The sequence below is a fragment of the Peromyscus eremicus genome, chromosome 7 (genome assembly GCF_949786415.1).
Source record: "Peromyscus eremicus chromosome 7, PerEre_H2_v1, whole genome shotgun sequence".
NCBI classification, from domain to species: Eukaryota; Metazoa; Chordata; class Mammalia; order Rodentia; family Cricetidae; genus Peromyscus; species Peromyscus eremicus.
Window position 1 is genome coordinate 22,602,532 of NC_081422.1, and position 16,465 is coordinate 22,618,996.

At 45.2% G+C, this 16,465-nt stretch overlaps 1 protein-coding gene across 2 annotated transcripts in view; it reads right to left on the reverse strand.

Moving 5' to 3' along the window:
- Positions 1–800: 800 nt before the first annotated feature.
- Acad8 (acyl-CoA dehydrogenase family member 8) overlaps positions 801–16,465 on the reverse strand; it is a 16,832-nt gene continuing 1,167 nt past the window's right edge. Inside the window, exons 2-11 of one of the 2 annotated variants that reach the window (XM_059267539.1) lie at positions 12,771–12,871; positions 11,806–11,975; positions 11,171–11,256; positions 10,730–10,806; positions 10,234–10,371; positions 4,896–5,031; positions 4,705–4,802; positions 3,989–4,141; positions 3,254–3,356; positions 801–1,390 (exon numbers count right to left, since the gene is read on the reverse strand). In XM_059267539.1, coding sequence (XP_059123522.1) covers positions 1,338–1,390; positions 3,254–3,356; positions 3,989–4,141; positions 4,705–4,802; positions 4,896–5,031; positions 10,234–10,371; positions 10,730–10,806; positions 11,171–11,256; positions 11,806–11,975; positions 12,771–12,871 — 1,115 coding nt within the window. In that variant the 3' untranslated portion in view covers positions 801–1,337. Of the gene's footprint in view, positions 1,391–3,253; positions 3,357–3,988; positions 4,142–4,704; positions 4,803–4,895; positions 5,032–10,233; positions 10,372–10,729; positions 10,807–11,170; positions 11,281–11,805; positions 11,976–12,770; positions 12,872–16,465 lie in introns of both variants that reach the window. The other variant, XM_059267538.1, reaches the window with a different exon arrangement.

Sequence of the window (16,465 nt, forward strand, 5' to 3'; positions counted from 1 at the left end):
TTTTCCATTGTTCTAACCACACTTAACTCATACTTTCTGTTTCATGCCAACCCCAAACCACAACAAACACAAATGTCCACGCCCACACAAATCCTGTACTCCCTCCCAACTTCTGCAAAGCAGTTTCCCTTTAGACATTTTCAGAAAAGCTTAATCTGAGTTTTTACCTCCTCTGTGAACCTCTTTCTACCTTTACTTGTTTCCAGACTATTCTGTCTTGTACAGACTCTGTGATCATGCATTCCATTAGCTCCTCTTAGGTACAGCTGTGGACAGCAGAACCCTATTTTCAATTCTGAATTACACCTTGCTCCTTGTGCACAGGACAATTTCAGACAGTATAAGCATTAAGAAAATAAAATGTATATTACAGTTACAGAAATATATCCTTTTTTATAATCAGTGACTGTAGTTAACAAAATATCGTGTACATTTTTCTTTCCTAACATCAAAAGATGGATTAGATAATCATGTAGCAGGGTTTTCCCAAAGTCCTAATCATTGAGTAATACTTAGACTTCCATACATGACAAATAATGCTTTGTTTGCAAAATTAATTAAAAGATGTACTTTTTAAAAGACAAACTGCCTTAGAAGAGATTCCTAATTATTCTAATATCCAATTAAATATTGAATCAAATATATACTGAATCAAATCAAGTATAGCTATAAGGCTTATAGTTGAAGGAGACAGTAAAGAGGTAGATTTTATTTACCAAGGTACTAATAAAAGTACTTAAAAAGAGAAGCAGCCCCAAAAGAGGAATTAAAAGCCCATATAAAAATCCAAATGTTCCAAATAATCTTAGCCCTTGACATTTATTATGTGGTGGGGAGAGTAAAGATGCACCCTGATTCATAGCTTAGCAGTAGATTCCCAAATATTTACTTCATCATGATCTGAGTTCAGGAGTGCTGTCCTGAGACTCTGCCAGTGCAGAACAGAGAGCAGAGAGAGACAGGCTGTCCACTTGCCTCCCCACACTCTGCCTCTGCAATCAGGAAAAGCTTCATTGAGGGACCCAGACCCTAGGACAAGAATCAACGAAACGCACATCGTGTGAATCCAAGCCACAGTGTTGACTGCTTGTCTTTCCAGAATGAGGACAGCAAGAGAGCAAGTCTTCTGGCATGGCTCCTCAGGGCCCTTCCAGCTCTACTGAGAATCCTGTTCCTATCTCAGAGCCAGCACACTGCTGACCACAAAAGTTCTCTATCAGAAGAGCGCAGCCCTTCAATCTACTCCAGGATCCACTTGCAACTGAACAACCTATCTCAGTACTCCACACTGATTGCAGCTGCCCATGAACTCCAGGCCAGACTCGGCAGTTTAGGAGCTAGTCCTGAAGCAGGCTTCGAGAGATCAGCATCCTCATCACCTCATTGCTACCTGCAAAGGGGAACAATGAAGGAGTCAGTAGGAAAAGGGTAGTCATGGATTTAAACTGCTGCTTCTTTTGTAATGACCAAAAAAACAACAGTGTAAGAAACAGTATTTACATTGGTTGTCGTTTGGTTTGAGACTGGCTCTAACGTAGCCCAGGCTATACTTGAACTACACATACAGTTGAGGACGACCTCGGATGTCCTTGAACTCCTGACCTTCCTGCCCCCACTAGTGCTAGCATTACAGGTGTACAACACCACACCCAGTAATATTTATGCCTTAAATTTTTTTAATTACACGTATTTATTGTGTGAGTGAGTGTGTGTGTGGGGTGGGGTGGGGTGGGCGTGTGTGTGTGTGTGTGTGTGTGTGTGTGTGTGCGCGCGCGCGCGCGCGCGCGTGCGCGCGCACGCATGCCACAATGTGCATGTGAAGGCCAGAGGACAACTTGCAAGACTGCTTTGCTCCTTCCACCATGTGGGGCCTGGGGATTAAATTCAGGCCTTCAGGCCTTTTACCCATGAGCCATCTTGCGGGCTCTGTGAGATATTTACATTTTTAAACACTTCTCCTGATGACAAAAAATGACTGTATTAACAAGTAGAAGAAAAATGGTATAACTCTAATTTTAAGATTTTAATCATACTTGTAAAAGGATAGGAAAAAGTCCAAAGAATTTAACAACAACATATATATATCTTAGATATAGAAACAGGACTGTTTTTTTCTTTTACTTTTTGTGTATTTTATAGATTTTCAACAATACATATTTCTTTTGTAATCAGAAAATTGAAGCATAAAATAAAACATTTGCCTTGAAGGAGGGAATTAATAGCTCATTTTATTTTTAATAGTGGCCTTCAGTACAAACAAAATACAAAGTAAAGCCCTTGTGGGAACAATAATCACATTGTCTCAAAGAAAGCCAAATCCAAACTTCCTTGCAAAAGGGTGACATTTCCCACTCAAAAAACTCTGCATGTTTAATTTCAGTATAAAGGCCTGAGCCAAATAAAGGTTAGAGCTCGTTTGGATAGAAGGTGGTCCTTTAGGATTCAAATTCAGACATAGGGACAGCAGGGCTCAAACTGTTCCCACACCGGTGACCACAGCCTTCACTCGGTCCACTGGAGCAGAAACTCTGAGGGTGGGACTCAGGAGCCTACTTAAAATCCTCCCGAGGAAGATTATGTGCTCACTCAGGTATGACATGGATCCCTTTGAAGGCAGGGAAGCACAACCATAAAATACCCTACACTGTTTCACCAAGAGTCACAAGACAAGTCTCCATCCCACGCTTCCCCAGTCCTGTGACAGCCCTGGCTGCCTACACAAGCCGGGACAGAGCTGGGCTCCTCCAGACTGATGCACTGATTGCTGAGTGGAAGGCGCACTCTGCACCTGACTAACAGCTCACACAGTTGCCCAACAGATGTCTGTAGTTAAAGAAGAAAGCCACACGCTGATGATTTTACTAAACACTAGCAATACCAGCAATACTGACAAGGACGACATTTAGCCAAGCTACTTTTGGAAGTTTAGGATCCCTGAGGTTCAAGTCCTTACAACGGTACAAAATACCACCAGTGTGCTTTCCAACAAGACTGCTCGCGTACTAGCTTGGATTGAGCCTTCTCTGCAATCTACAAAAAGAAGTGGAGTGATGCCTCACTCATGAGGGTGAAGCGGAGTCTCCTGGCGCCCAGCTTAGAGTGCTTTCTAATGCAGCGGGAGACCAGCTTCAGGAAAGGGCCGAGGAACGGAAGAATGGAGGAAAAGACACGGGGCCTGGCAGGACCCCAGCTCAGAAGTACTGAGACCAGCTGGGAAGAGCATAGCAAGAGAATGACCTCTGTGAAGTTTTACCTTCTAGGATCTGGTGGACCCTGGAGTCCCGCATATACTGCTGAACAGCATAATCCTTCAGGTAGCCATAGCCCCCATGCATCTGCAAAGCCTGGTTGCAGATCTGCTGGGAGACAGGGAGTAGATAGATGTCTTTGGTCCCAGGAAGCCTGTGGAGTCCTCGACTCCCCTCCACACTCGAAACCTCAGTCTGGCAGTCGAGAACAAACAGAGCCCAAGAGAAGCTCCAGATTCTAAATAGTCAGACACAAAGGCAGTCTTCCTACTGAACCAGTCAAACAATGCACAAACATCCGCATCGCTTCTTCATGCTGTCCTGGAGGCAAAGCTACCTACAATCACCGACTGATTATAGGAAGTTCAGGCGCCACCTAGTGGCAATGTAGTCTCAGCGTGGAGACAGCTCCGAGTTGAAGTTAAACATGGCAATTAGTGCTAAATTTGGGCTAGCTAGCATCATTGGGCTGTTTTGAACATTGCAAAGATGTGCTTCTTCTAGAACACATCTGAGAGACAGAGTCTTACTGATGCAATTAACATCATGGAAACGGCTACAAAGGCAGCAGGAAGAGCTCTCTTGCAGGCCTTTCAAAATCGTTTGTAACCCTAAGTCCCAAAGTGATTCCTTCGCTGCCTCAGGAGGCTAGGGTTCTATAGATGACTCATCTCTCAAAATCCCCAAGCACAGCAGCTCTTCCTGTCTATGTCAGGAAGGCCAGAAGACTTATCACTTACAGTGAAGCACTCCTCTGTAGCAAAAAGCTTGGCCATGGAGCACAGGGCCACTGCATCTTCCCGCTCCTCCTGCAAAGCCACTGCGGCAGTACGGATCATCAGCCGGGAGGCAACCAGCCTGGTGGCCATGTCCGCTAACTGGAACTGCAGGTACTGCAGCCACAGGAGAGGATGGAACCAAAAAGGACACATGGTTTTTAGACAGGCCATCTGGGATCTGATCTGAAACCACTGATAAGACATCTTGAGCTGGCAAGCTGGCTCAGCAAGTAGAGGTCCTTACTCATACACAGATATGACAATCCGAATCCTACCCCAAGATGACCCCATGTGTGGCAGGAAAGAACCAACACCTGAAACTTATCCGGACCTCCACATACGCACTATGACATGCATGTAATTGCATGCACATCCATGCGCGCGCACACACACACACACACACACACACACACACACACACACACACACACACAAAGATATCTCAAGTTAGGTGCCTTGTCTAAGTACATCAAAGTCTTTTGCCACTTCTAAAGCCTGCTTTGCTTGCCTTGGTATTATTGCCTCCTGAAAAAAGGCACAGGTACTTGTAAAACAGACATTCTGATTAAGATGGGGGAAAGGCCTTCATGGGATATCAGCCCCACCCAATTCCACCAAGAACAGGGGCCCCAGGGAAGATCTCAACAGGATACAAATGCAGACCCCGGGTGTCTTACTTGGCTTCTGGCTAGAGGTGCTCCAAACTGCTTCCGGACCTTGAGGTGCTCTTGGGTAAGGATAACTGAAGCATGAGCAGCCCCAAGAGAGCAGGATGCTAGAGAGGAGGAGTCAGGACTTCAGCTGAGCCTGAATGACAGTGGCCAGCCTCAGCCTTTGCCTTCCTTCCCCAATTCCTTTCGGGCCTCACCAACATTGATCCTCCCGCCGTTCAGTCCTTTCATGGCGATGAGAAAGCCCTGCCCCTCGCTTCCAATCCTGTTGGCCACAGGGACAGCACAGTCTTCAAAGATCACTGCTCGGGTTGGCTGGGAGTTCCACCCCACCTGGCAAAAATCAGGGTCTGGGTGGCTGCCCAAGGATTCCCCAAGCAGGGCGGCCTTCCCTGTGGACAGAAGCTTGTAAAGTCTGGGTTCCAGCACCCTGGCACTTAAACCCATCAGAACACAAAACAGAAGAAGAAAAAAGTTCAGATGTGAAAGTTTATCAATACTTAGAGAGATGCTTATTTCAGGTAAACAGTGTTTTGTTTATTTGTTAACATGGTCTTTCTTACTCTGTAGTCTGGGCTGATCTGTAGTATGCTCTTCCTGCCTCAGGCTCCCAGTGCCAGGATTATAGGTGTGAGTCACCATGCCTGGCTAACATAGTCCACATTACACAAATCTACTTTGTATACTCTAGCTACAAATACCTGTCACTTCTTGTAGGATCAGGACCAGATCCGTCCTCATTTTCAGTGCCTCTGTGAGTGCAACTTCTGTGAGAGATTATTTGGGAGAGTTTGCTTTTCGTCTATGTGCTGCCAAAGCGAGCACGAAAAGTTAACTTTTAAAGGCCTTCTGAACAATGACCACATTTCTCCTTTTAAAAGTCTAGTGTCCCTAAAAGGCGCTATAATTAGACAAGGTAAAGGACATGCATCGTACCAGAGAGCCCTGATGTAGCATTTAGCTGCAATGACACTCAGTGTGATGTCGCCTTACTAGAGCCAATTATACTGCATTTCCTAACCTGGTATTCAATGACCTTGCAACGGTGTGTGAAGTCAGCCATTGAATTGGCAAATGCCACAAATACGAGTTTTTGTTTTGTTTCTCCAAGAAAAACGTCTTTCTGGAACATCACTGGCTATGTTAGATGTAAGCCCAGAAGAACTTCAGAACACTTGAAAGGCATCTTTGGACAAGCTTGACTTCTTTATGACCTTTGTTTCCTTACATAAAAGCGCAAGTGTTGAACTAGGAAGTCTGTAGATCCTCTTAGCAAAGTCTCCAACGTTTCATGTCTAAACAGAAAGGCCTCACTGCTCATCCCTGTCAGCTCCTCATCGAGGTACTCAGGAACTCAAAGGAACTTCAGGTTCAGCAAGGTAGCTCATGAAAACCAGGACCTAGACACAACGCCTGAGCTCCCTCCCACCTGGAAGACATGGCTTTTGCATCATTCCTAACGTACAAATTTCTAGGCAGGCATGGTGGTATCTGCTTGCAAACCTAGCACTCGGGACACAGAGGCAGGAAGAGCAGGAATTCAAGGCGATCTCTGACTACATAGCAAGTTTGAGGTCAGCCTGGTCTCCATAAGATCCAGTCTCAGAAAACCAAAACCACACCAAATGGAACTGAATCTGTCCTCTTCTAAGCTCCGGTAGTCTCTACCCTAAGTCTGAAAGTCTGAAACTTCTCACGACTGCCCCGTGTGACAGTTACCTCTGTGTTTCATCTCCTCAAACTGGATACAGACATCTAGAAGCAAGAATGGATTATCATTAAAGAAACAAACTACGAACAGCCTCTACCGTCTCACACCTGTGAAATCTTTATTGTAAGAAGTATGTATCTTCATGGCTCAGTGGGTAAAAATACCTGCTGCACAAGCAACAAGTCCTCAGTTTACATCCCTAGTACCCAAGTAAAGAGCCAGGGGCTGCTGTGCACACATCTGCAACCAGTGTGTGTGTGGAAATGGAGGAATGAAAAGAGCAGATCCCATAGCTCACTGGCCAGGCAGTCGAGCCAACCCATCAACCCATGTGTTCAAGTCAGTAAGAGACCCTGTCTCAAAAAAAAAAAAAAAAAACAAACAAACAAAGTGGGGGTGGTGAGAGGACACTTTGAGTGGGAATGGCCCCCACAGGCTCATATATTTGAATCTTGGTCAGCAGTTGGCAGAACTGTTTGGGAAAGATTAGGAGGTGTGGCCTTGTTGGAGGAGGTGTGTCACTAGGGGTAGGCTCTAAGGTCCTAAAGTCATTCCTAGTTAACTCCCTCTCTGCCTCCTGCCTGTGGACCAGAATGTAAGTTCATGATTGTCATGGACTCTAATCCCTCTGGAACTATGAGCCCCCAAATTAAATGGTTTATTTTATAAGTTGTCTTGGTCACGGTGGCCCCTCACAGCAATAGAAAAGTACTATGACAACACCCAAAGCTAACCTCAGCCTCCATATGCACCTACACAAGCATGGAAATGTGCCCACAGACACACAACCTACTTTCTGTCCCTATATGGATAGACTTCTTCTCCTAATGCCCTAGGAAAGCCGTAGGGGGCTGGAGAAGGGGGCAAATGATCCACTCTGTGCTGTGGAGTATTATTTTAACTGGGCAAAGATGTGTTACATTTGTTTATGCTGCAGAATGTTACTTTAACTGTGTAGCAGTGTGTTATGCTTTTTTTTTTATGCTGTATTTGCTTAATGATGTAAGGATGTGTGTTTAATTAGGCAAAGATATATATTACATCTGTTTCACCTTGCCTGCCTAGGGCACTTGATTGGTCTAATAAAAAGCTGAATGGCCAGTAGCTAGGCAGGAGAGGGATAGGTGGAGCTGCAGGGCAGAGAGAACAAGAGGAGGAATAAGAAGGAGGAGAGAATGAGGGACTTGTCTGGGGCCAGTCAGGCAGCCACCAGACACAAGAAGCAGTGAAAGTAAGATATACGGAAGGAAAGAAAAGTAAAAAGCCCAAGGCAAAAGATATAAAGAAACAGGTTAGTTTAAGTTAAAAGAGCTGGCCAGAAATGAGCCTAAGCAAGGCCAAGCATTCAAAACTAATAAGTCTCCATGTCATGCTTTGGGAGCTGGTTGGCGGCCCAAAAGAAAAGGCCTGGTATGTTTTATAGACAGTCGTAGAAAAAAGTAAATGGTTGATAAATAATAATAATAAAAAAAGAATAAGCCACATAGAGATGGGGAATACACAGAGAGTCTGGATCCTGTAGGGTATTATGTTGTCTTTTAATTTTTTTGATTGCTGACAAGCAAAAGATAGCTGCTGGGAGACATGGGATTGTGGAAGGGACTGCTGAAATAAACCAGCCTAGATAAAATGCTTTAACTTTAAAATAGAAGTTAAAAAATGTATTGCTTTGGGGAAGAGGTTGTGCTTTTGTTTCCACAGGAAATGAAAGGCTGTGGATTCATTCAAGGTTAATAGAGATCAGGTTTAATTGGGGAAGACCCCCTGAAACCTGGTCTACCTCTACCTTCTGGAAGACCTGCGTGCCTAGACAACTGTGTGAACAACCATTCCTGCTCAGTCTTTTTACTCTTCTGCATATTGTCCTCGCTTCCAGACCTCCATGACAAAACTCATTCTCCCATAGAAAGCCTCTTAAAAACTAAATCCAAGATAAAGTAAATAACTACCCTCCTATAAAGTTAACACAAAGTGGGAGGTTAAAAACTCTCATTAATATTGTTAAGTATGCTAACTGAAAGAATCCAGCCCCTATCTTGCTCACTGCAACCCCACCTATACGCACCAAAATTCTTTTTGCTTCTACAAATAGGCAAATATTTTTGTTTTTATAATTTTGAGGTGTGTGTGTCACATGTAGCCTGGGCTGGCCTAGTACTTGCAATTTTATTGCCCCAGACTTCCAAATAATGGAATCATATGTGTGTGCCACCATGCCCAGCTGCAGAGAGTCTATACAGGTAAGTCCAAACCGGGCTATGAATGACTAAGGATGGCTGTGGGATATTACCCTGTGTGAAGATGTGTTGCTGTTACTGGTGTAATATAAAGCTGAACGTCCAATAGCTAGGCAGGAGGTACAGGTGAGACTTCCGGGGAGAGAAAGGAAGAGGAGAAGGAATCTCAGCATGCAGGGATGCCAGGAGACACAGAGAGGAAACAGGATGTGCAAGATGATAGAGAAGTAACATGATAGGACGTAGATGGATAGAAACGGGTTAATTTAAGTTATAAGAGATAGTGGAACAAGCCTAAGCCATCGGCCAAGCTTTCATAATTAACAATAAGTCTCCATGTGGTTATTTGGGAGCTGGCTGACGGGACAGAAAAAGACTCCTTACAAAGGATTCTGCATCCTCCCAGGAGCCAGCACATAGTTTTGAACATTGTAGGCATCTAATAACCTGTTATGCTACAAAAGAAAGGAGGCACTAAAACCTATATATGACCCCTTGGCAGTTGTTAAGAGCCAAAAAGCATCATGAAGAAAAAGAGGAACCCCTATGTAGATGTAGGAAGTATTTAGGGGTCATTTCATAACTGACTTTATCTCCAAAAACCCTGATCTAAGGACAGCAACTGTACTCCTGTTTTGATTACCTGTCCTGAAAAATACTCCTCACTTATCAGCAATTACATTATCACAAGTTTCCTGTCCAGGGCCTGCGTGTGGGGTTTCTCAACCCGAGGAGTATCTTAGTTTTCAAAGCACTTACAGAAACAAGTCCTTAGATGGCTGAAACACCTACAGCCTCTCCCTGTCGATGAGTATTTTATTTTTGTCTAGAGAAGAAAAGTGTTCTGAGACTTCTGACAAGCATCAGATCTTCTGTAAGTATCTCTTTCTGGGATAACGAAGTGTGGTGAAAGCTGGGTAAGAAACACAGGACAAGGGCTGGGGAGATGGCTCAATTTGTAAGGTGCTTGCTGCGTCTGTACAAGGACCCGAGTTCAATCCCCAGTAGCCACACAAGAAGCCAGGTACGGCTGGGAAGGGGCTGACAGGAGGAGCCCTGGAACTCACTGGTCAGCCAGTCTCACTGACGGGGCAAGCTCCAGGTTCATGAGGAGATGCTGTCTGGACAGGCAAAGGGAGGCAGATCTCTGTGAGTCTGAGACCGGGCTTGTTTACGTGAGAACAGCCAGGGCTACATAGTGAGACCCTGCCTCAAAAACAGTAACAACACAAGTAAAGGAATTAAATTAAAGGAGACCCTGGTGGAAACATGAGGCAGAGAACAACTGAGGAAGGCACCCAACATCAACTCCCCTTCAACACATGCACACAAACATACAGCTCAGAAACAGAGAAAAAAGAAAGACAGAAACAAAAGTTGACACAGAAACAAGATAATTTAAACAGTGGCAGCTTATGAAATCAGCCGGCAAAGTTTGTCTTTTCCCAGGAGTCTGTTTCTTTAGCAATGACTTCTCTGCTACATACCCACTCGTGAACCTATTCCGTGAAAATGGGGAGCAGTTGGTCTAGCAGACAGCACAGACAACTCATAACTTGAGTTGCTCACAACTGAGTAGCCACTCACCTTCTTCTCCTTCTTGCCAAAGCTAAGGCCAGGGGTTCCCTTCTCAACAACTATGCAGGAGATGCCTTTGGGGCCCGATCCTCCAGTTCGGCACATGACCACATAGATGTCTGACTCACCACCCCCACTGATGAAGGCCTGTGGGTGGAGAGGGGGAGAGTGAGGACCAGCGAATGCAGGAGTTCTGAGCCTGACCTCTGGGAAAACCACTGGAAGACTTGTGAGGACAGAGCAAAGGCACAAGGCAGAGAACGGGTGAACGGGAAATGGCTCTGCCAGTGCCTACAGGATCAGGGACTTAGTTTGTAAAACGAGAAACGAGACGAAAATTCGTGCAATTGTGTAGAACTGGATCGTAAAAGACACGCAGTGAGATTCTCTTCCCAACATGTAAACTTGTACACGGGAATGCGAGTTCACAGACTCAAAGGACCTGGGGGCTATCAGGAGGCGTGAGGGAACGGCCCCTAGCTGCCCTGGGAGTGCACGCTCTTACCTTGGAACCATTGAGGACGTAGTGATCTCCTTGCCGTTTGGCTGAGGTCAGAAGAGAGGCAGCATCACTCCCACTTCCTGAAGTCGGGACCAAAAGGGAACAGACAGGGAAGGGAGTCAGCGAAGCCACAGCAGCTCAGCACAGTTCCTCGAAATCTTCCTCAGAGAGTTCATCATGCACTACTTGAAAATCCACATGGCCAAGGGATTCCTCATACTTGGTAGAAACTGCTTACACCCAGCAGTCCACCGCCTCTCTAACAAACCGGCTAACGGTGGTGTGCAGCCAGGAGGAACTCTGACTTAAAGGCCCCTGGGACCTATACTCCACAACCAAGTGCTTGGTAAACGGGTTATGTGCCAGCGGTCAAGGCTGCCCAGTGACCACACAGGCTCCACTTCTCTCCTTGCTGGGTGTCACTTGCAGGGAGGACAAACGCACCTGGTTCAGTGAGGCAGTAGGAAGCAAACTTCTCCATGGTACAGAGCGGTGGACAAAATTTGTGCCTCTGTTCCTCATTTCCAAAGCTATCAATCATCCAGGCACACATGCTGACAAGAAACGGTATTGGCAGAGATGAAGACAGAAAGGAGAATGGGGGGGCGGGGGTGGGGGTAGGGGTGGGAAAAGAAACAAAGAATGAATGAAAGCAGGAGAGAGTGGGAAAAGGAAGAGAGAGAGACAAATGAGAAGCTTCACCTCGAAAGGAAGGGACTGGTTTAAAAACATTCCTGGAATACGTATACCTGAGGCCCAGGTGTTTCTCAGATTAGTGAGTCCTAAAAATCAGAGATAAAGGTACTTCCTATTACTGTCTCCAATTACTGGAGGTTTCAGTTGTAGACTGAGGAAAACTGGAGAAGTCTGCTGGTACCAAAACCGGGACTGGGGAGAAAGTCAGCAGAACCGATTCCCTAAGCACTAATATAGAAGACAACAGAATCAAATCCAGCAGCCAGCTGCAGACCCACTGTGTACCAGTACCAGCTTAGTTTCTCAAGTACAAGCAGCCCAACACGATTTGTTTTCTCATGTGAGCGTAGCCCTTCACCGTGCTTCCGGGTGTGAATACTCACTTGTGGATGCTTATATAGGCCGTGGTGCTGGTGCAGCCCGTGGCCAAGGCTTCGAAGATGACAGAAGTATCGAGGCGAGACAGTCCAGACCCACCCACGTCTGTTCGTACGTAGATCCCCCCAAAACCCAGCTGCGCTGCCTTCCGCATCACATCCACAGGGAACAGCTCCTGTGGGAGAGAGAGCAAGGCAGTCGGGGGCTGGCTCTGACGCAGGCAATGGAAGGATGCGGGTGTCGGCATCCGGGAGATTACAGGGATTCTCTTAACTTCAAACGCCCTTGCTGTTTTATAGTGGCATCCGTTAACATTATGTTCGCCAAAACTTTTCTATAGGATTGCTTTGATTTCATGTGTGTCTAAATCTTTGTTCCATTAAGAAAGACAAGGGACAGCTACATGATGTCTGGGATGGCTTCTATGAAAAGTCTTCTACTGTTCCAGTCAGTGATGAAACACAATGATGAAAAGCAACTTGGGGAAGAGAGGGTTTATTTCACTCACAGTTCCTTACAACATCCAAAGCAGTGAGGGCAGGAACTCAAGCAGGGTAGGTGGCAGGAAGTGACGCAGAGGCCACGGAGGACGCTGCTTCCTGGCTTGCTTCCCAGGCCTTACTGAGCCTGCTTTCTTATAGAATCTAGGACTATCAGCCCAGAGGTGGCCCCATCCACAATGGGCTGGGCCCTCCCACATCAATCACTAATAAAGAAAATGCCCCACAGGCTTGGCTACAGCCCCATCTTATGGAGGCATTTTCTTAACCGAGGCTCCCTCCTCCCTGATAACCCCAGCTTGTGTCAGGCTGACATCGAACTCTCCAGCACATCTATCATCAGTCTTCACACCTGCAGTAAGAGTTGGTGAGTGGAGAGCAGACACTGAGTAGTTAGGACTATAAGGAGGGAGAGATGAGTCATTGCAGGAGGCCTTTGTTGGAACATCTAGCCACAAGAAGACTCCTACCTTCTGATCCCACTCCGCCATATTGGGAGCCATTTCCCGAGCAGCAAAGTCAAAGGCCACTTTCTGAAATTCTTTCTGTTCTTCATTTAGTCCCAAGGAAGCTGTGAAGAGAACCAGACGTACTCAATTCTAGGATGGAAGTGAGAGAGCAGTCTCACTAACAAGGAATGCCTCAAAGCTGAGGACAGACCCACTACAGCATTTCCTCGACATACCCTGTAAAAGCAAGAGAATGGGCCCATCTATTGCATGTTTCACTGTTTTTGTTTTTGAGATAGGGTCTCAGGCTCTAGATCAGGCTGGCCTGGAGTTCCTGATCACCCTGCTTCCGCTACCCCATATGAGCATCACTACTTGTTTCCCGGGTGGAGAAGGGACAGTTCTAGCACACACACACTTACCCACATTACCCTAAGATAAAACAATTCCAGATACCTCTTCCTCAGTCACTTAGTAAGATTCAGTTATAACCCAAAACAGGTACAGGTCTCAGGAAAGCAAAGGGGAAGAACCAGGATGCACAAAGAACCAGAGTGGGAAGAGCAGGGTGCATAAAAACACTAACTCCTCAAACAGCATTACTATTCCTTTTAAAGCACAATTTTATTTATTTATTGGGTGTGAATGTGTATACGTATGCGGGTGCACGTGGGGGTCAGAGGACAACTTCTGAGAGTGCGTTCTGGGGATTAAACTCGGGTCATCAGGCCTAGTGACAGGTGCCATTACCTCCACTAAGTCATCCTGCTGGCCCACCATTCTTCCTTTAATTCCAAGTGGGTCAGCTGCCTTTTCAAAGTTGTTTATCTCCTCTTACTCATAAATCCATTTTTTTTTTTTTAAATGGAGGGCTGGGGATATAATCCAATGCAAAGGGTTGCCTCGTTGAGGTCCCTGTTCAAGCTCAGCAACATGAAGCAAAAATAAAAAACACAGAAGCCCCCAAATGACATGTTTTCTGAAGGGCTGTCCCAGCTTTTCTGCGTACATTCCTAGAAAAAGCCCCACCTAATCTCTGCCTATCTGGCAGCAGCCACTGTTTCCACCAACACGTGCACTTGAAAACAAATTGAGAAATCATAATCTGTGTACTTTGGCATACTTTCCAGCTACGGAAGCAATGGAATAATATGGCTATGCAACCTGTGGATAAGACTGATTAATAAATAATAAAGCTTTCTTATGTCAAAACAGTTAAATCTGCAACAGAGAAGTTGAATTCTTAGGAAGTTTCTGTCTTAGCCACTAGGGCTATGACTTGGTAACTGCTTCATTTCTCAGACTGAGACAGATGAAGCTTGGGAGAATGAACTGGCAGAGTGATGACAGACAAGGAGGATAGATGAATGGGAACATTTTCTAAAACCTCCTAAAACTTCCAAAGGCTGCACTAGAACAGCGTCTCATCAAAAGAAATAGTGAGAGACACTAACGTAAGTAACCTGGTCCCCTAGCGATAAAACACAGGGTTTATTTTTACATTCATCCTCAGAGACCCCATTCCGTAAGGAAAGTAGGGCTGAACTGGAAAGCAGGATTGTCTACCAACTAGCTAGTCAGAATACTTTCCATACTTCCTAAGATGAAGCAGATTTCAAGAGAGACAGGCAGACACTGAAAGCAAAGAACTCAGGCAAAACTCTAGTGAGAAGCAGTGACCTTTCAAGACTTGAAAAGAAGACAGAACGAATTCCAGGAGCCAGAGCAGTGGGGCAGACCCAGCAACTTGTAGAGAGGGTCGGGCAGGCCTACACTGCTCACATCCATGTCTCTTTTACTGGGAGAACAACTGACTCAGGTGTGCAGCTATAGGAAGGGGTGAGTGCATGCTTGCACTTAGAGGCCCAGTAAAAGGTGAGGGTACAGTGATGGCTACCTGTGTGTGTGTGTGTGTGTGTGTGTGTGTGTGTGTGTGTCGCGTAGCAGGGCAGGGTGCACGTGGGGGTCAGAGGACAACTTCTGAGAGTGCGTTCTGGGGATTAAACTCGGGTCATCAGGCCTAGTGACAGGCTCTGTAGTTATTTATGTTCTAAGGTATGGCCCTTCAACTCGAAAACTTTGGTCATGATACTAACGAATACTGAAGAGTAACTATGAGGAAGAGATGGGGACATCTGAGGTGGTATGGATGTAGACTTCAAGGAAAAGTACAAGCCATTCAAGCCATTCTTGACAATAAATTACTTTGGTGCCTGCTAGCTATGCACAGTCCTTCCAAGAGTACACAAGTGTTGGCAGTGAAGTCTGTTCCTCTGGGAGTCAAAAAGTAAGCCTAGCATGGTAATCACACCTTTAATCCCAGCACCCAAGAGGCAAAGGCAGGCACCTCTCTGTGACGTCTGAGGCCAGTGGGACCTGCATAGAGAGTTCTAGAATATTCAGGGCAACACAGTAAGACCCTGTATCAAAAGGGGGGTGAGAAAGGAAACTTAGAAAGGAAAAGGTATGAGGATTCTAGAGAATGCTTCCCTAAGAGACCCAGAACAGAAATCTGAGGATATCACCCTTAGGAATATGGTGTGGGACAAAAAAAAAAAAAAAAAAAAAAATTACAGTTTTCTTACTGGAGTGTTGGGGGGGGGAGTGTTAGCCATTTTTTCATGTTTTCTTGTACAAGTGCTGCTATAGCTCATAGTTTAATGCTCATCGGCAAAAGAATTGGGGGAAGAATGCAGCTGAGAGGTAATGCCCTTGCCTAGCATGTGTGGTACGTACACACACACACACACACACACACACACACACACACTTAAATGGTAATAATTCAGAGACCTTAAGATATAAAGAAGTGCTGCAGAATTTTACTTCTAGTAAGAGCTCAATATAGAGTCTGTTGTTACTTGTTTTGTTTGGTTTCTAGTTTTTTGAGATAGAGTCTAACTCTGTAGCCCAAGCTGACCTGCAATTTACTTCATAGTTCAGGTTGGCCTCAAACTTGAGGTAATCCTCTGCCTAAGCTTCCAAAATACTGGGAGTACAGGTATGAGTCACTATGTCCCAATTTGATATATATTAATAATCATTATTATATTATGACAGAATGAAGGGATACTTCCTATGACAAGCAAGTTCAGGTAACCCAAGACTTAGAATTAGAATTTCATTCTGAGTAAAGAGTAGTTGCATATAAGTTATATATAAGAAAGCACAATGTGTAACCACATATTCTTCTTACAGAACAAATACAGTTGATTTTAGAAATGGAAATGATCACAGTAGGAAAACACTGCTTATAGAAAAAAAATGGAGATGGCAAGCTAAATAATAAAGTGAAGCCAGCATAATGTCATGCTTATAACCCAGCACGGGGTCGCAGAGGATCATGAATTCAAGGCCAGTCTGAACTAAATGGCAAATTCAAGAACAGGCTGTATAACGACACCCTGACTCTAAAAAGCAAAGTGACTGAGCTAGGTCCTCAACTCCAATACCTTCTTTAAAAAGAGTGAAAGAGTATCTAAGTCGCTCAAGTGAAACCACCTCTTCCTACGGAAACTCACATTTTGTTCATTTGCTGGTGGGACAAACTCTTACTAGCTTTGGCATAACCATGGGGCAACATGGGTTACTCAGCTCTGAAGTGCCTGAGTTGGGCAGTGCCTTAAAAGTGTCTCTGGTCTTCTACAGAAACAGTCTTCTATGCCTTCGTGTGAGTTTATAGATACGTTCTCAATCATCAAGGTCACACTGCCATA